At 59.0% G+C, this 20,114-nt stretch overlaps 1 protein-coding gene across 1 annotated transcript; it reads left to right on the forward strand.

Moving 5' to 3' along the window:
* The first annotated feature begins 6,667 nt into the window (after window positions 1-6,667).
* Window positions 6,668-11,712, forward strand: LOC132502902 (RIMS-binding protein 3C-like). The gene is given in 2 exon segments (XM_060119171.1): window positions 6,668-7,127; window positions 7,130-11,712. Coding segments are annotated over 2 exon segments (5,043 nt in total).
* The last annotated feature ends 8,402 nt before the right edge of the window (window positions 11,713-20,114 follow it).

Below are 20,114 nucleotides of genomic sequence, written 5' to 3' on the forward strand. Positions count from 1 at the left end.
AGGGACTTGGCAATGGTATTCACACTCCATAGGGCCAAAGGGGTGCCAGGCCCTGGGCCGGACATCTACACCCTCCACTGAGCTCATCGGCACCACAGGGCCATGCGCTTAGATGTTCTGTCTCACAGGGGAGGAAGCTGAGACCCTGAGAAGTAGCTTGCCCTGCCTCGCCCAGCTAGGAAGAGGGCTCCAGGAGTAGACCCGGATGTGGTCCATGTGGTGAGGCTCTGCCTTGACCTCCCTCTGCCGGTCCAAACCCTCGAGTCCCGCATCCCTACCTGCCCACAGCCTGTGCCCTGGCCTCTGCCCACGCTGCCCCCACTGCCCAAGGTGCTTTTGTCCTTCCCTCCCCCAACACCGCCTTGTCCCTCTGCAAGTGCCAGTCAGGCCTCAGCACATGACTTGCCACCCTGCTTGGGGAACTTGATGGCCTGCAGTGTGCTGGGTCCTGCCGGTGCCGACGCACAAGCCTTCCTTTGACGCCCCCAACCATCCTCTGAGGTCAGAACTGTTACCAGACCCATTGAGAGGAAGAAACTGAGGCTCAAGGGGTCAATCAAGCTTTTCTCAGCCCCCTGGCCATCTAAGGGTCCAGTCCAAGTCTGCTCCTGGACTGTGTGGGGTAAAGTAAGGGCTGGGAGACTCAGCCAACCCAAAGGGCTCCCTCTTTCCCTCCTTCCCTGCTACGCCCCCCTACTCTCCCTCCTTCCTTCCATCCTTCCATCCTTCCTTCCTCCCTTCCTTCACAAACCCCATTGGAGGATTTCTGTTTAGTGAATGAAGGAATTAACATGGCACCTGCCCCCCACCCTCTGCCCAGACCAGACTGGGTGCTCCTTTTTTGAAGGAAAGACCATCCCCTGGCCTAGAGCAATGGCCAAATGACTGGACGAAAGGTCTTGCCACTAGTGTCAGTGGGAGATGGACAAGGCCTCGAGCTTCAGGCTACGGAGAGAGAAGGGTGGTCGGAATAGGCCCAGAGTGGGGAGGAATGCAGATGCAGAAGACGGATGATGGCTCTGTCCTGGCAACAGCGGGCAGCTGCAAGTCAAGATGCTGCTGGCAGCCCCGCGGGGTCCTCGGGAGGCAGCAGCTTGGGGATTATGATGGCACCCGGGTGGCCAGAGCCCATGGGCAGGCTCTGACGGCACCAGTTCAGAGCCCAGACTTGGGTCGCACGGGCCAAGGCAGTTTCCTCCTCTGAAGAGGACAGTGCCAGCCTCCCCAGCTGTGGGGGGACCTCAGGTGTCAGGCCTGTCATGTGCGGAGGGGGGGCGCTGGCCACCCACGGGGCACACGTGTGGGGAGTGAGGCTGAGGCTGCCAGGTGAGAGGCCAGCCTAGCAGGCCAGGGAGCCCCAGCCGGAGAGCTGGAAGCTGGCACACGCTGTCCCTGCCTGCCCGGGAGGGTGTGGACTGGCCAGAGCAGGCAGCAGGGCCCAGGAGTGGCGGCAGAGAATATATCCATCCAGGAAGGGCTGGTGCTGGGGGTGCCAGGCCTCCCACGACCTGGAGCAGGAAGCTCTGTGTGGGCTACGGCTGAGTGACCCTTCCCCTCTGAGCCCCAGTCCCTCCTCAGGCACACGAGGACTATGACAGACTGAGAGAGGCTAGGAGCTTGGCAGGTCTCTCCGCCTGAGATCCAGTCTCAGCTCTGGGCAGCCCTTGCTCTCCTGTCTCAGCTCAGCTGGGGTCTTCTCCCCGTTAGCACCACCCTCAGCCCCCAGCACTGGCCCACACTCCGAGTTCACTATGTCCCTTTGCCATATTTGTGTTTAATGCCTGTGTCTGCCCTTGGACTGTAAACTCCACGAGGACAGAGGCCACATCTGGTCAGCCTGCCTCCGTCTTTAGTCGTGTATTCACTGAGTGTGGACCACGTACTGGGCACTGTTCTAGACGCTGAGGAGGTATCAGAGAACAGACAGAAAACACATTGATGACTCACACATAAGAGAAGTGGGCTGGAAAGCTGGGGCTACTGTGGCCACAGAGGTTGGGGGCTTAAAACCCTCCAGCGGGCTCTCAGGATGGAGCCCAGGGCCCTCACCAAGGCCTCAAGCTCTGCAAAACGCAGGGTGTGGGTGGCAAAGGAGGGATGCAGATCAGCATCCCAGCACCCCACACGACCCAGAGGTCACACATGGAGCACAGGGCTGGTGACATGGGGTGAAGCCAGACGTGAGGGGCACGTGCCCCCTCTCAGGATCAGTGGAATCATGGGGTGTTGGGGCAGTGGTGTCTCTGCCCATAATAGACAGGAGGGTCTCTAACCCAGAGGTTCTCAAACTTGTTGCCAGCAGCACACCTTTTGTTTTTGGTTTTTTTTGGCTGCACCGTGAGGCTCGTGGGATCTTAGTTCTCCGACCAGGGCTCAAACGCGTGCCCCCTGCAGTGGCAGCACCGCTGAGTCCTAACCACTGGACTGCCAGGGAATTCCCAGCATACCTCTTTAAACACTATTAAAAAACACTATTCAACCAAAGTCCTCCTTAGAACCTGACAAATGACATGAATTAGTGCCCGTGTCCTGTAGGGGCAGTGTCTCCCCTTCAGCTCTGGCATATCCTTCCCACCCCTACAGTATTTTCCAGGAGCCCCAGAACCTAAAGGAGCCCAGTTTGAAAACTACCCATATAATATACCCCATTCATGTTTTAGGGAAGAAAGCTGAGACCAGAGAAAGCAGTCAAGTTCCCCGAGCTCAGAGCCCATGGGGGTGGCAGGCAGGTCACTGGACAATCAGTGCACAACGTGACAAGTGTGGGATGGCAGGAGCCGGGCACCGGGGCAGCACAATTTGCTCATCCACTCAGCCACATTCCAGAATGCCTCCGATGGGCCTTGGATGGCACTGTGGGGCTCCCGGGGACCCAGGCTGGGGTCTGCCTCCTCGGTTGCAGCCTGCCCTCCTGCCCTGACTGTTGGCAGCCTTGCTTGGGGCTGCAGCAGGACGTCCAGGCTGTGGCGCCCCGCCCAGTGCCCCGAGGCGACCGTCCAGCTTTGCCACAGCTGCCCACGTGCCCTGGCAAGCCACCTGCACCTGTTGAGCCTCGCGGCCTCGGCCTCTGTCAAACAGAGCAGTGCTGAGGGTCCCGTGAAGACATGCTCTCCATGGCTCCACAACCACCTGGACTGTCCCTGTGTCTCACCTCCCTGCTCCGCCCCATCCACCTCTCCTCTCACAGAGAACATCTGGAACCAAAATTCCCTGTGTTCTTGCCACTTGCCACTGCCCAGTGGCGTCTCCCATGGCGCATCAGGGTTCAAGGGAACCTAGTTTGAAAAACTTGAGTATTAGGAGTTCCCTGGAGGCTTAGTGTTAGGACTCCATGCTTTCACTGCCCAGGGCCTGGGTTCAATCCCTGGTCAGGAAACTGAGATCCCACAAGCCTCGCAGCGTGGCCCCAAAAAAGAAAACAAAACAAAAAACAACAACAGCAACAAAAAAGAAAAACATGAGTACAACAAAAAGGGCGGAGCCCATAGAGCCAAGTGCTGAACGAACACAGAAAGTGCTTCTCTGAGCCTCGGTTTTCCCACCTGCGAGATGGGTTCAAGGTCATCTACCTGCCTACCTGAGGAAAGTACTGTGTAAGTGAGAGGGCCGTCTGTCTGTCCTGCACCAGGAGCAAGCCAGGAAGGTCAGTCACAGAAGAGAGGCTAGGGAGGGCAGGTGGGAAATTCACTCCAAGGGTCCGGTGGGTGGCTCGTGGCTAGACAGCCATCCTCAGAGCAGCAGAGCCTGAGCTGTGAGAAGGCCCAGGTGCCACCGGGCCAGGTTGGCACCATACCCTGAGAAGCAGAGGTGTTGCTAATGGGATCACAGCATTAAAGACTGGATGCAAATGGCCGGGTACCAGATGTCCATCCGCATTTTCCAGGAGCTGTGTGGTACCACAGCAGGAAGGGCAGGGAAGAGCTGGACTTAAGTAGGGGTCCCAAGCTCCCAACCACACAGGTGGCCAGGCTAAGGGAAGCTCTGTGTGTGTGTGTGTGTGTGCGCGCGCGCGCGCGTGCGCGCGCATGTTCCACAGCTTACGATCCTGCCAACACCTCTCCTGAGACCTGAGCCTCACTCCCGACCCAGCCTGATGCCTCTGTCCAAGGCCCTAGTGGGTAGCCTTGAGCCTGTGGTCCTCACCCTTGCTGCCAGGTGGTACCTGAATGGGGGAGGCAGACAGGCCAGGTGGCCAGGTGAGGATGTTCCCTTCATGCCCTGCCTGCCTGCCTGGCCCTGGGTACCTCCTTTCTGGGGAGGGACTTTCTTACCCCTCCTCTGAGCCCACTCTGGGCAGAGACACACGTGTATTACACATGTCCCTGCTCCAAAAGGAGAGGCACCATGTGGTGTGATCTGAGCTGCAGAGTCCTGGGTTGCCCAAGCCCAGCCTGGAGAGTCAGGGAAGGCTTCCTGGAGGAGAAACTGCTAAGCAGAGGCCAAAGGATAAGATAAGGTTAGTAATAAGTGAGTGGACAAAACTAGGATTGTGTGGGACCCACTAATCAGCCTATCACCTTGAGCAGAACTCTTAACCCACTGTGGCTTGGGACTTCTCATCTGTGAAATGGGTGGTTTGAATACTGTATGGCAGGGAATTCTCTGGCAGTACAGTGGCTAGGACACCACGCTTTCACTCCCGAGGGTGCAGGTTCAATCCCTGATTGGGGAACTAAGATCCCGCAAGCCTCATGGTGGCATGGCAAACAAACAAACAAACAAATAAATAAATACTGAATGGCAAGCATTAGCATGGAGCATGGCACATGTTATTTTTGTGTCGGGCCAGGTTGGCATCCCAGCAGGGGTAACAACAGATGCAAAGGCCCAGAGGCCTTTGAGCCGCGGAATTCTTCAGACTCCTGGAAGAAGCTCGTGAAGGTCCAGGCCAAGCCCTAGATGGGGAGACAAGAACTTGCACAGACCTCAGTGCAGCTCCTACTATACACCCAGCGCTCGGCCAACAGAGTCCTGGTGTGCCTCCAACCCTGGGAGGCTGGTGCTACCAATACCCATTGTGAAGAGGCTGAGAGGTGTAGTCATCAGTGGTCCCTCAGCCAAAAAGTGGCAAAGCCTGGATGGACGCCCCAGACTCTGAGGCTTCCCACCTGCCCTGAGGTATATGGAGTGAGTCCCAGGGAACTCAGAGAGTACCTGGGCTGCCTCCAGCATGGAGGCCCTGCCTGACTTCAGCCAAATTCTACCTTGCAGACCTCAGTTTCCCTAGCTGTGAAAGAGGGACTAGAATTAAAATCAGTGAGCTGCTAGAGAGCCTTGCTCTGGGCACTGTATACTCTTACTTCCTTGAAACCTCACAGAGGAAATGGATGTTCAGAGAGGTCAGGAAACTCTGGGAGGTCACACAACAAGGGAGGGAGCTGTATTATTAGCCCATTTTACAGACGAGAACATGGGAGCAGCTCAGAAAGCTTAAGGACTATTTGCTTCCCAAGTCCCACCAGCCCTAACCATCTGACACACTGCCCCTTGGAGAGCCATGGAAAGTTCTCTGATCTTGTGTATCCAGGGAGGTGGTGTGGGGATCCAGCAGGGGCAGAGCCCATACGGGCCTTTGGCTTTACATTTTGGGAAAGCAGGTAGCCCTGGGCACTCCTGAGCCTGACCAAAGGGCAGGTTGGGCCCTCATGGTGGCCCCATCCTTCACCTCCCTCCCTGCCTCTCCAACTGGCCTTCCCAGACTCCGGGTTCCACTTGACCCTCTTATCTTTCTGCAGATGTGAAATGTAAGGCTCCCCACTGAGAGAAAGACTGGGTAGGGGTCCTCCCACCTGCGACCCTGAGATTGACCAGATGGCATCAGAGTGCCCATGGAATCTGGAGGTAGAATTTTGCAAGTTTGAATTCCGACTTAGCTACTTCTGGGCCGTGTGACTGTGGAGAGGCCCTTATCTCTCCCAGCGTCCTTGCGGGATGATTGTGAAAATGAACCAAGAAATCACAGGTCAGGGCTATGGTCCTCAAAGGAGCACTTGTCTCCTGTCTCGGCTGGCACCATGCCCAGGCCATGGGCTCGAGACTTCTCTGTAAAATGGGTATAGGAGGTTTAAACAGATAATGCACGCAAGTCCTCGGAAGGGGTCTTTGGATGGGTAGGCACAGTGGAGGTGCAGGAGCCAGATGCCCCCTCCTCTGGGTGAGCCCAGAGCACACCCCCAAGTCTGGGCGTATCCTGTTGCAGTTTCCAGCCACCACACCACCTGAATCCATTGGTGATCTCCAGCCAAACACTGAGCCCCCTTTCTCTAGGCCCAGAGAAGCAGCTCAGGCTTCCCACGGGTTCCTTGGCCTGAAAGGGATTGTCCAGTGTCTGGAAGAGGGCCGGGGTGGGTCGTAAGGGATATGGTGCCAGGATCAGGGAGAGGCCTGGGGGCAGCGAGACTCGTGGGCATCCTGGGAAGGACAGGGGCTGTGTCCAGCCTGGGTGTCTAGAGCTCAGCACCAACATAGGCAGCCGGGAGAGGAGCCCGGCCAGCCACACCCGCTGCAGAGGGTGGGAGAACGCGCCCAGAGGCGGAAGGGGCGCGCGGAACCCTCAGGGACTCCGGAAGGGGCGCGCGGGACGGTTGGCCGCGGCCAGGGCAGCGGCCGTTGGCGAACGGCGGCCTGGGCCAGGCGAGGTCAGGCGTCTTGCCCGGCCGCCACCACCATGACCAAAGACTCGCCCAGCCCTTCTGGCGGCGGCCGCGTGACACCCAAGAAGCCGGCTACTCCAGGCCCAGCGGCGGCGGCGCTGGAGGAGCAGAGGCGTGAGCTGGAGAAGCTGCGGGCCGAGCTGGAGGCAGAGCGGGTGCGCGGGAGGGAGGAGCGGCGGCGCTTCGCTGCCCAAGCGCGGCAGCTGCGGGAGGAGGCCGAACAGGAGCGGCAACAGCTGGTTGATCACCTGCGCTCCAAGTGGGAGGCGCAGCGCAGCCGGGAGCTGCGGCAGCTGCAGGAGAAGGTGCTGCGGGAGCGCGAAGCCGAGATCCGGCAGCTGCTGCGCTGGAAGGAGGCCGAGATGCGACAGCTGCAGCAGCTGCTGCACCGCGAGCGCGATGGCGTGGTGCGCGAGGCCCGGGAGCTGCAGCGCCAGCTGGCAGAGGAGCTGGTGAACCGCGGCTACTGCGGCCGTGCGGGGCGCCCGAAGACGCCGCAGCGCAGTGCCGCTGTCGCCTGCAGGAAGTGCTGGCGCAGCTCCGCTGGGAAACGGACGGAGAGCAGGCCTCGCGCATCCGCCACCTGCAGGCGGCACTCGACGTGGAGCGCCAGCTCTTCCTCAAGTACATTCTGGAGCACTTCCGCTGGCACCCCGCCTTGTCCGGCACTCCCGACCCCCACGCCGCACGTTCTTCAGAAGAGCCACCCCCTGAGGCCGCCGCCAAGTCCTCATGTCGACTAGAACCCCTTGACGGCCTGAGCGCGGGCGCCCGCGCGCGCTCCCGCTCCCTCGACCGGGTGCCCGCGGCGTGCTCCAACTCCCCGGACAGCGTGCTCCCCGCGCGCGCCAGCTCCCTCGATTCCTTGGCACCAGCGCGTTCCCTCTCGCTCGACAGCACCCTGAGTCGCCCCAAGGCCCCCGAATCCTCCTCTCCAGACGCCTCCATCCCGGGGTCCCTGAGCCCCCCGCCGCCACTATCGGAGCGCAGGAGACCTAGCGACCCGCGAGGAGGGGAAGAGTCCGGTAGTCAGCCCTGCGAAGCCCTGAACCCCCTGCCGCCGGGCCCGGACTACCGCGAGCTGCTGAAGCAGAACTCGGAGCTGTCCGAGGCGCTGCAGGTGCTGGCGTGCCGCTGCTCCGGACTGCGCGAAGAGAACCTGCAGCTGCAGCGCGCGGGCTTCTCCGACAAGGCGGACGAGAAGGTGAAGCGGCTCAAGGTGAAGCACGCCGAGGTGACTGGCCTCGCGCGGCGCCTGGAGGACCGGGCCAGCAAGCTGCAGGAGACCAACCAGCGTGCTGTGAGCGCGCCTGTGCCCGGCGAGAGCCGCGCGGGCCTGGAGCTGTGCCAGGCCTTCGCCGGCCAGCGTGCGCGGGACTTGTCGGAGCAGGCTAGCGTGCTGCTGGCCAAGGACAAGCAGATCGAAGAGCTGCGGCAGGAGTGCCACCTACTGCAGGCGCGCATCGCCTCAGGCCTCAGCAGCGCCCCGCTCGCTGCGGGGGGCGCCGCCTGCGCCCGGTGGCTCAACGTCAGCGACCTGGACCGGCTGCAACGCGAGTCCCAGCGGGAGGTGCTGCGCCTTCAGAGGCAGTTGACCCTGCAGCAGGCCACCAGCAGCGCCCGGGCGGAGGCGGGCGGCCAGAGCGCGCCATGCGAGGAGGCGCGGAGCCAAGTACAGGCGCTGGAGCGCGAACTGAGCGCTCAGCGGCGAGAGTGCGCGGAGCTGGGCGCGCAGGCGGCGGCGGCGCGGCGACGCGGCGAGGAGGCCGAGGCGAGACTGCAGGCGGCGCTCCGCGAGGGCGCCTGGTTGGCGAAGGAGAACGCGCGGCTGCAGGCCCAGGCCGACTGGACGGGAAAGGTGGCGGCCGAGAACAAAGACGTGCGCGGGCAGCTGGGCCTCGCGTGCCCGGAGCGCAACGCCGCCGGCTTGCTGGCGGGGCAGCTGTTGCAGCAGGCGGCACGAGGGCAGGACAGGCAGCAACAGCTGCAGCACGACCAGCAGAAGGCCCTGTGTGATCACCAGACGGCCTGGGAGGAGATGCGGGCACTGCAGTGTCAGCCTGGTCACCCTCCCCAGGAACCCCGCGAGGCCCCGCCAGCCCCGGAGTCCCAATTGAGAAGCAGTGGAAGAACCAAGCTGCAGCTAGGGCCTGAGGACCAAGCAACGTCTCAGCCTAGCAGAGCCAAACAGGGGAAGAAGGAAGACTCCCTGCTGGAGAACCCAGTTGCCCTCGGGGAGTCAGCCAGTGCCCCCAAAGTACCAGACAGAGTCCCAAGCAGCCGACCTCTGGACTCCAGGCCCCAGGCCAAGAAAACCAGCTCCCAGTGGAACTCCTCTGAGGTGGAGTCCATGTGGGCCCCTGTGCCATCCTGCCCTACTCTGGACGTGGACACAGCCAGCGAGGTGGAGGATCTGGAGCCCTATAGCATGTCCTCGACCCTGGAAGTGGGGGGTTTGGAGGCCCCCACAACCCCCAAGCTCAAAGTCTTCCTGGCTCGGTATAGCTACAACCCATTTGAAGGGCCCAATGAGCACCCCGAGAACGAGCTGCTGCTCACAGCTGGGGATTACGTTTATGTCTTTGGGGACATGGATGAGGATGGCTTCTACAAAGGGGAGCTTGAGGACGGCCGGCAGGGGCTGGTGCCGTCCAACCTGGTGGAGCAGATTCCAGATAGTGACATCCTGGGCTGCCTGCCCCATGAGTTCTCTGACCTTGGCCCCACTCGGCTCCTGGCTGGGCAGGGCAAAGCTTCGAAGGAAGACACTGGTCACAGCTTAGTACCTGGGAAAGCCCAGGGGACAGTGGACAGGGGGCCACACGCGATGACGGTGAGGGTGGGCTCCAAGACCGAAGTGGCAATAGAAATCTCAGATGCCAAGATGGAAGATGGTCGGCTGGGCTCTCAGCAGAGCATGGGCAAGCGGGGCTTCTCCAGACCTCTTCTGGGGACCAACAGTGTCTTTTGTGTGGCCCCTACGCAACTTTACCTGAAGAGTGTTGCAGCCACGTCGGCCGAGATCACCTGGGTTGGCAGCAGCCACCCCCACATGGTGTACCTGGATGACCTGGAGTGTGCCCTGACCCTAGCGGGCATGAGCTGCTACACCTTCCACCACCTGCATCCCGGCACGAGTTACCAGGTGAGGGTGGAAGTGCACCCACCGTGGGACTCGCTGCCGGTGCGCTGGGAAACAATGTCCTCCACCATCACCTTCAACACACCCTTGGCGGGCCCCCCTGACCCTCCTCTGGACGTGCTGGTGGAGCGCCACGCCTCACCTGGCCTGGTGGTCAGCTGGCTCCCCGTGACCATCGACTCAGCTGGGTCCTCCAACGGAGTTCAGGTCACCGGCTATGCTGTGTATGCCGACGGGCTCAAGGTAGCAGAGGTGGCCGATGCCACCACCGGGAGCATCCTGTTGGATTTTTCCCAGCTCCAGCTGCCACTGATGTGCCAGAAGATCTCGGTGAGAACCATGTCGTTCTGTGGAGAATCCCTGGATTCGGTGCCGGCTCAGATCCCTCACAACTGCGTCACCTATCTCCGATTGCCAGAGATGTCTCCCTTTAGCTGCACCTGTGGGGACCCGTCCACCGGCAGAGTGACCTTCCCCATCTGCCCTCAGAGGCTGGTGCTGACTCCCCTGAAGGCCAAGGCCAGTCCCCACAGCTCCGGAAGCTGTGGGGAGCCCAAGGCCAAGTTTCTAGAAGCATTCCCTGAAGAACCCCCAAGGAGGCAGTCCCCGACGCCCAGACTGAGTTCAGATGGAGAATTTCCAAGTGCAGGGTCAGGCAGCCAAGCCCAGAGGCCCACAGAGGCCCGGGAGCTCTCCAGAAAGGACCAGCTCTTCCAGAAGAGTCCCCGGAACCACAGATCACCTCTGCCTCGGGGCCAGTCTCGGGGGGAAGAGAACCAGTACCGACACGTGGGCACCAGCCAAAGCCCTGCTGCAGGAGTCATCTGTCCGTCCCCTGAGTGTGGACCCAGGAAAGAGCCGTGTCAGGAGAAGGCTGCCCTTGAGAAGGTCCTCAGACAAAAGCAAGATGCCCCAGCATTCACCCCTCCCCAGCTGGGCACCAGCCAGCGATACGTGTCTGACTTCTGTGACATTCTGCAGGAGAAGGCAGGGCGCTTCGGTCTGTGGGGCACAGAGGGGCGAGAGCAGAGGAAGGAGCTCAGGAGACAGAGCGGGCCAGGTCAGGCTCTGGGGGGCAAGAGAGAGGGCTGGTTCCAGGATCCCAGCTTGGCACTGTGTCCTGCTCCATCCAGCAGGGTCATCAGGATGTCCAGGAGTGGCGCCCCACCGCTGGGAACGAGGGTGGACCCTCCAGCCAAGGTCTTTGTGGCCCTCTCTGATTACATCCCCCTGGTGATGTCTGCCACCCCTGAGGCTGCAGAGGAGGAGTTGGCCTTCCGGAAAGGGCAGTTGCTGAGAGTGTGGGGCTCTCAGGACACCCACGGCTTCTATCGTGGCGAACACGATGGGCAAGTGGGCAACATCCCCGGGCACCTGGTGGACAAGGTGGACACGGGCACGGAGTGGACTGGTGGGAGGTGGCATTTGCCGGGGCAAGAGTACCTGCCCTCCGTGGCCCACCTCGATGACTTTGGGGGGCTTGGAGGCCCCCAGGACTCCTTCCCCCTGCCGCAGGGGAGCCCCAGAAGGCCCTCACTGTGGACTCCAAAGACCATGGTGGCAGCTCTGGACTATGACCCCAGGGATGGGCCGGCAGGGGGCCTGGTGAAGGGCAAGCTGTCACTGAGGGTGGGGGATGTGGTCACTGTCTATGGGCCTGAGGATGACAAGGGATACTACTATGGGGAGTCGGGTGGCCACAGAGGCCTTGTCCCAGTCCACCTGCTGGATCACATGTCCCTCCAGGGAGAGTGAGTGCAGCTCCCTGCTGGGGTGGTGGCCTCTGGCCGCCTGTGCCCCACATGCGGACCCACCACCAAGCCCTCCTCACTTTGTGCGCAGCGCCTGCTCCATGCGCCAATGCTCGGAACACTTGGCCGTCCCAGTCCTCCTGGCCTCGAGGGCAGCAGGGCTTAGGTCTGAATGGACCTGTTTCCAGAAGAAAGCAGAGCAAGTAGCCCCCGAGAGGCTGACAGGCTGGTAACCAGCAGGTTTTGGGAGAACTGCCTTTTTCTGCTCCATCATCAGTACGCGTTTTCTTTAGGAGTTTAGCCTTACTCACCCATTGCCTTGTATGAAAGTCTCAAGAAAAGCCTGCCTCTTAAAAAAAAAAAAAAAAAGCCATCAGAATGTTATTTTTTCTATCTTTTGTTCAACTCCTCATTAAAATGTTCATAGAAAAAAGAAAAAGGATATTTTAGAAGTGAAAGCACAACCAAGGAACCAAGCCCGCCTCTCCTCCCTCTCTGCAGACATGTTTCCCTGGCTGGCGGGGGGAGGGTGCGAACCCTTTAGGGAGGCTTAACTCAGCGTCGGCTGGCAGGGCCACGGAGGGTCCAGCGAAGAGCCAGGGCTGAGAAGCAGGGCCCCACAGGGTGTCCCTGCAGGCGGACTGTGTCCCTGGGGTCAGCCCTTTGTGGAGGGTGGGGTCGGTGCATCCCAGCTGGGGGTCCCCCTCTGTATCTTTCCCCAGCGCTTCTCACTTCTGAGGGGCCTCCCTGGGAGGGCGTATCCACACTCACCCCATATACAGAAGAGTCACTGAGACTCAGAGGGTCCCTTTGTCTCAGGTCACAGGGCTGCGGAGCTGCTTCCTCCCATGGTCCTCTGGGGGCTCCCACTCCAGAAGGTGGGGACCAAGGGTGGTCTTCATTCTTCTCTGCTTCTATTTGATGCTCCACTTTTCCCCACTGCTGTCAGAGAAAGGGCACCACCTTCCCTGGGGGCAGGGGGAACCGATTGGAAACATCCGGCCAGAAGGATTGGAGCCAAGGGCAGGTTCTCTGGGGAGTTGGTGAATGGGGTCCAGAAGTTTCCACTGTGCTGTCCCCCGGGCTGAGGTGGGAAGAGGGAGGGGCAGGCCCAGGGGATGCCTCAACCCAACATGCCTTATCCTCAGAGAACACAAGAACCAGCGTGGAGGCCATGTGGTGCATGCACACACTCACCACTTGTGAGCGGAAGCTTCAGGTCTCAGCCTGGAAGGAAACTGTCCACTGAGGGCCATGACCACCTCCTCTCCCGCACAACCACCTGGCTTTCCAGTGAGAAGGCTGGCACAGAGTCTCCTTGGCTAGCTGGAGGGGCAACCCAGACCGGGTCACAATTTCTTTTTTTTAAAATTGGGATGAAATATACATACCATCAAATTTACCACCTCAGCCATTTTTTTTTTTTTTTTTTTTTTTTTTTTTTTTTTGCGGTACGGCGGCCTCTCACTGTTGTGGCCTCTCCTGTTGCGGAGCACAGGCTCCGGACGCACAGGCTCAGCGGCCATGGCTCACGGGCCCCGCCGCTCCGCGGCATGTGGGATCCTCCCGGGCCGGGGCACGAACCCGTGTCCCACGCATCGGCAGGCGGACTCTCAACCACTGCGCCACCAGGGAAGCCCCATCTCAGCCATTTTTAAGTGTACGGTTCCGTAGTGCTAAGTACATTCACAGTGTTGTGCAACCCATCTCCAGAATGTCTTTTCATCTTGCAAAACTGAAACTCTACACCCATTACACGACAGCTTCCCACCCCCTCCCTCAGCCCCCGGTAACCTCTAATCTACTTTCTGTCTGTACGAATTTGACTACTCCAGGGAGGTCGTATAAGTGGACTTGCAAAGTAAATTGTCTTTTGGTGTCTGGCTTATTTCACTGAGCATAATGTCCTGAAGTTTCATCCATGTTGTAGCAGGTGTCACAGTTTTGTTCCTTCTTAAGGCTGAATCATATTCCATTGTATAGATGGACCACATTTTGTTTATCCATTCATACATCGGGGTTGCTTCCACTTTTTTGGGCCCTTATGAATCATGCCGCTGTGAACATGGGTGTGCAAACATCTCTCAGCTTCACAATCTTTCAAATCATCAGATCTTTGTGAGCTCACAACCCAGAATAAAACCTGAGGCCCATGAGGAACAAGAAAGCTGTTTTTGCAAGAGAGAACTACCCAGCCCCTCCCGGGGCCTGGGCTCAGGTTGGAGGGCTCAGTGGGCTTCCCACAGTCTGAGGGGGGGTACAAGTATGGTCCCCACATACTGGAAGAGCAACGACAGTTTAGCAAGAGGATAGAAACTTAATCCAGCACTTTCAAACTTAAACACAGTAGCTTGCATTCCATGGGAACCACAAATGTAACCCAAGGAGAATTATGCTAGCCATATTGTCCCATCAGTTTTTACTTAACCTCCTCTCCTGACCGTTGGCTAGCATCTCTCACCTCTTTTCTGATAGCTGCAGAGTAGTCTGTGTCATGGCCAGGAAGTGGCACCCCACCCCTCCCTCCTGCCCCCACCCTGCCTGTTTTTCTCCGTTGCCCTTATCCACACCTGGTATGTCACCTGTGGTTTTTCTACTGTCCGTGTTCCATCCCTGCAGCCACCCCATCCCAGCTGGAATGTAAGCCCCACAAAGGCAGGGAGCTCTTTGGCTTGTTCATTGCCCGGCACATAGCAGATCCTCAATAAATACGCTTTATCTAGTTGCGGAGAGCAGGAGCTACTCTTCGTTGCAGTGAGCCAGCTTCTCATTGCAGTGGCTTCTCTTGCTGCGGAGCACGGGCTCCAGGTGCGTGGGCTTCAGTAGTTGTGGCTCTCAGGCTTAGTTGCTCTGCGGCACGTGGGATCTTCCCGGACCAGGGTTCAAACCTGTGTCCTCTGCATTGGCAGGCAGATTCTTAACAACCGCGCCACCAGGGAAGCCCAGAGCTAGCAATTTTTGATCATCCTGTGTGTGTGGCTCCTGTGCAGGGCTCCGGGGGTTCACATCATGTACTGGGCCTCCCCACCCCCTGGAATAGAGTCAGACATGGACCCCGGGAAGCAGAGGAAGGCTCTAATTCTGATCGCGGGCATTGGGGCAGGTGAGGAGGGGGTCATCCTAAGAGGAGGGAACAGCAAAGGCCCCAACTCATGGGAATAATGAGCGATTGGAGATTTGGGGAAACTCAGGGAGCAGTGGCACGGGCTGGCGGGGAGGGGATGGGGACAGGTGCCCACCTGCTGGCGAGGGCCCCCTCTCCTGGAAGGGTTTCAAAGTCAGTCCCCGGGAGCTTTCTCAGGCCGCCACCAGGGGGCAGCCTGCGCGCACCGAGGGCTGCTCTGCGGGGACCGCGCCCCTGGGTCAGGGCAGCAGGAAAAGTCTCTGACCCTGTAGGCTTGGGATTCAGGCCCCGCCCAGCCCTGTTCTCTCCCTGCCCTCTCCCCAGAGCACCCTGGGGGGTCCCCCATGTATCCACAGGAGCCATCCTTCCTCCATCCTTGGGGAGACTGGCCAACCCCAGTGTCCCCGAGGCCACGGGAAGTGTCAGTGAGTGAGTAAAGAAAAGCAGGGCTTGGCAGGCTGGGGGAGGCCACTGAGCAGCCACCTGGGTCTGAACCCTAGCCTGCCAGTGGACAGCTGGGAGGCCTCTCTGAGCCTCAGTTTCCTCATCTGTGGCAGGGCTGGGGCAGGAGGATTGATTTGAGCAGGTCATATGTACTGAGTACGTGGCCCAGAGTCAGGACCCAAAGGAAGACCAAAGAAGCTGGTGAAGGCACAGGTGATGGGGGTGTGGGTCGGTCGCAGGGCAGATGGTTCTGGGCCCACGTCTCTTCCCCCTGGGGCCTTGAGGTCCTGAAGGCTTTGAGCAGGGGCAGGGGGAGGCCACACAGGTGCAGCAAGGTGAGCAGCTGAAGAAGAGCAGATGCTTGGCCCGGGCCCCTCCCGACTGACCAGATGACCTGGAGGCCCAAAGCCTGTCCAGGCCTGCCCAGGAAGGGATGGGGGATGGAAGCTCAGCTGACCAGAGGGCAGAGGGAGCTATGGAGTGGGCAAACGGGCAGTATCCGGAGAGTCCGGAGAGTTCTGGAGCGAGGGTCACTGAGCCTGTCCTGGCGCCAGCCACTTCTGCCTGGGGCCCTCTGGTCGGGGCCCAGCACCTCGCCAGCCCTCCCCCCAGTCATTTCTCATCAGGGACCTCATGTCCCATTCTCACTCCCCACAATGTCGGCCTGATTTACCCCCCTTCACCGACAAGTAGACAAGAGCTGCACCCACAAACCAGCCTGAAGATGGCCGTGTGGCTCCTCCAGCCCTTCCGGAGGCTCACCTGCTGTGGGGAACCCCATCCTGCTGGGGGCCCCTGGGACCAGCCCATCCGTCCGTCCCTCTCTTCCTCTCAGTGACTACCCTCTGCCAATGTGCATATTCAAAACATAATGTTAGGGTGGGAGGGAGGGAGATGCAAGAGGGAAGAGATATGGGGATATATGTATATGTATAGCTGACTCACTTTGTTATAAAGCAGAAACTAACACACCATCGTAAAGCAATTATACTCCAATAAAGATGTTAAAAATAAAAAAGTTGATATCCAAAATGTCAATTCTGACTTCTCAAGAAAATATTAAATTATTATGTTCAGAATAATTAAAAAAACAAAAAACATAATGTTAACTGATCAATTCCAGAGTCCTTATATGAAATCTGTGTTCATAAGAGCAACACAGCATGGAGGTCACAACATAAAAAGCTCAGACACCTCCGAGGCCCATTTGAAGCTCATCTCACCTTTTGGTCAACACCCTGTCTCCCTGTCTCACCCCCTGGAGGTCGGATTTGGAAGCAGGGTTGGGGCTGGCGGAGAGTCAGGGGTTCCACCTAAGGCAGATCCCACTGGCCAACTCAGGTCTTGTGAAACCGACAATATCGCCAGGTGAGGCTGGCTCCAGACCCTGGGCACAGAGGGTTCCTGGGGCTGTGGTGACACCAGGGACACCCCAGCCAGTCCCACAGGAACGGACCCATGGCAGACCCCACCAGTCTGTCCCAGTTCCATTGGCTGGGGGGGTCTGTCATGGGTCTGTTCTGGGACCCATGAACAGAACAGAGGCTCCCCCTCTCTCAAAAGCCCTGGCCTCTGATACCTGGCTACGGGCCCCATTGTGCTCTGGGCCCTCAGGGAAATTCCCTTTCGATCCTCTGGTAACCGACCACCTGATGCGCTGCCTGGCTGGACATCAGGACGCTGACCTCAGCCTGAGGGACCCCATGGGCCACATCCCCTTGGTCAGGGTGCTTTGGTCAGAGGGGGCTCACCTGGAGGCTTGGACCCTCCTGCTCAGTTTCCTCTTTCCTAAAATGGGCCTTCCAGCTGCCCGGCCCCTTCAGCCAGCTCACTCCAGATGTCCTTCACAAGTGCCCTCCATTGCGTCTTGGGGCCATCTCCCCCCACCTTCCCCATCCCACCTGCCCCCACTGGATTCGGCTGCCCCTCCCAGGTGCATGGACAGCCTCCAGGCACAGTCCCCATGGCCTGGAATTACTCATTAACTCTGCTGCTTCCCCTATCAGACTGGGTCCTCCTCGAGCCCTCCATGCAGGCATCCCGACCTGGCGACAAGGCGTGGAGCAGACATCAAACCGGACGCCGCCTTAAGAAGGGGTTGGCCTGGGGCTCCTGGTAGCTGCACTTCCCAATGAGAACTGGCCTGTATGGAGCCCTCACCATGTGCCTCAGCTTATGTATGCTCGAGGCCACCTTATCCAGGGGGTATAATTATTTCCCCTTTTTACAGATGGAGAAACTCTGGCTCAGAGATGGGAGGTCATTCATCAAGGTCGTTCAGCAAGTTGGTGGCAGATCAGGGGGTCTGAGCCCAGGTGTGTCCCTTTGCCCCTTGCCCTTATCTATCTGGATGATTCCTTCCCCCAGCCTGGGGGCAGGGCCTGGGTCTAGGGAGGAGGCCAGAGGGAGGGATAGTCAGGAATTCAAATTGGTAGAGCTGGTGGGGGAGGGCGGGAGTGCCTGGGAGTGGCCAGCAGTTAGGGCTTGGGCAACAGGGCCCTCTGTGTGTGGGACGCTGGGGGAGGGGGGGCAGCAGGGCAGGTACAGACTCTGCTGAGTCAGAGACGCCCCAGGGTCTCCAGGGGGAGGTGTCTGGCAGGTGGCGTGGGCTGGGGCCAGTGAAGGCACCCCAGGGTAGTGGGCCAAGGGGTAGAATTGGGCTCTGAGGCCCCACCCCAGGATCATCGGGATTGAAGGAGAAAGAGGCCTCCGAGAGGGCAGGGGGCCACATTTTCCAGATGGAGGGAGTGGTCAGCCCCACAAGGTCAGGCAAGATAAGGGCTGTTGGGCCCAGCCTCCCTCGTGACTGTGACCAGAGCCTGCTGCCCCAGCCCAGGGGCTTCCTGGTGTCCAGGCCACGAGGGAGCTGGCCCCTCCCCTACTGCACAGGAAGCCCCACTAGGTTCTGGTGAGGGAGGAGGCTCCCCAAAGAAAACTGCAAAGCTGGAATTTGGAAATTCTAAGCGCTCCCCGCCCTGTGCAGCCTTGGTCCACCACCATCCCTCTGGTGACCCAGCAGAGCCCCCAGGACACTGCCCACAGCTGGGATTCAGGAGGGGCCTGCCTTCTCCACTCCTGCCCCCTCCTCCTTCTGCCCACATCTTCCCCCTCCTCGGTTGGAGGCTCTGCTGGGCTTCTGCCTGGCCACCCAAGCCAAGTGAGTAGACACTGCTATCAGCGCCATTTCACAGGTGAGAAACCTAAGGCTGATGGATATCAGTTCTAGGGCAGCCAGCTGGTCAGTGGCATGGCCAGGATTTGGATCCTGGTCCAACTGCCTCCCCATGGGCTTCCCCCAGAAACAGACCTGCCAGCCTTGGTCTACACCCTCCCCAACTCAGAGTGACAACAGGGCCCCCTCCTTCATCCGTCCATTCCCCTGGGCCAGGTGCAGGGGCCGCAGCTTCCTGCAGACAGACCCCACAACAGACCCTGCCAGTCTAATGGTGGAGGCAACCAGGAAACTGAAGAGAAAGGTGGGGGGTGATCAGGAGCAGGAGGCCCAGGCCTGGGGGAGTTTGCAAGCAAGTAGGGGGCAGGCAAAGCTTCCCAAGAAAGGGAGGCTTCACTGAGATTTTTTTTTCTTTAATTCCTGATTATTTTTCTTTCTTTCTTTTTTAAAAAAATTTTTTGGCCGTGCCACGTGGCATGTGGGATCTTAGTTCCCCAACCACGGATTGAACCCACGCCCCCTGCAGTGAAAGCTCTTAACCATTGGACCACCGGGGAATTCCCTATTTTTCTAAAAAATAAAAATAATACATAGACGTGATGTAACAATTCCAACAATACAGGAGCACCTTTAGTTAAATGTGAAGACTCACTCCCCAACCCTCCCCATCACCTCCGCCTCCTCCCATGGGTCTCTTGCCCTGGCTTTCTTTAGGAATTTAACAACCACATATAAGAATGGAAACACATATATAATTTCTGAAAACCAGAAATGTGATTACATCGTCCACACTGTTCTGGATCTTGCTTCTCCCACTTAGAAGAATGTCTTGGCCAACGTGTAACAGTATACCGTTCACCCCTCCTGGCCTGTCTGCCTAGGGACAGTGCCACACCTTCAGCTGGGCTCCAGGACTGTCTTGCCTCCCCTGGGTGATTGGTGGACGGGGCTCCTCTGCACGCTTCCCGCACAAATTTGTTCAAGACCCTGGAAGCTGGCCCGGGCTGGCGACGCTCCCCACCTCTTGACTCTCATCACTCCCCCACAGTCCCCTGTGCTTGGTACCTGCCCTGCCAGCCTCCTCTGGGTACCTAAAAAAGCCTTCTCTCCCTTCAGGAGTTTGTACCTGCTGCTCCCCTGCCTGGCCTCACCCTGCCTCCCACCCAAAGTTTGGCCTTTGGGTCGCAGCTATTAATTCACACGTGAACCAAATTACTACTGATCACAGTCCTAGGCACCGGCTGCAGCAGTGAACCGTGGATGATCAATAGGGTCATCACGGATGGTGCAGGGATGGAGGGGGAAACAGGGAATTAGGATAGCGTGAAAAACGGCTGGGCCTGGAGAGGTGCTGGAGCTGATGATGCTGAGGAATGGTGTGCCAGGCAGAGGGCACCGCATGGCCCCACCAGCCAGGGCAGGACCTCTTGAAGCAGCCTGCACCGCTCCCAGCCCCGTCCAGCCCTGCTGTGAGCATTCTCTCATCTCCCGCCTTGACCTTGGTCTGCTGGCCCCCCGTGTGCTGTTCACTAGCTTGTGCCCACTTCCTTCCTCCTCAGTGTCAGCAACTGTGGCTTGAATGACCATCAGGGGTCGTGGCCTCTTTTGGGCTCAGGTTGCCTGGCTCTGCCTGGAGCTGTGGGATTACAAAGTGAGGGAAGGGGCTAGTGAGGGAAGGGCCCTGTTACAAGGCAGGGCCTTAACTGGAGAGAATGTGCACGTTAGGGGCCTTTCTTCAGATGCTGGCTGTTTCAAGAGGCTGCACCGAGCTCTTGCCTGTCGGGGGGCCTGGGTCAAGCTCCGCTGTGTAACCTTGGGCAGGTGACCT

Source organism: Mesoplodon densirostris, chromosome 15 (assembly GCF_025265405.1).
Source record: "Mesoplodon densirostris isolate mMesDen1 chromosome 15, mMesDen1 primary haplotype, whole genome shotgun sequence".
NCBI lineage: Eukaryota > Metazoa > Chordata > Mammalia > Artiodactyla > Ziphiidae > Mesoplodon > Mesoplodon densirostris.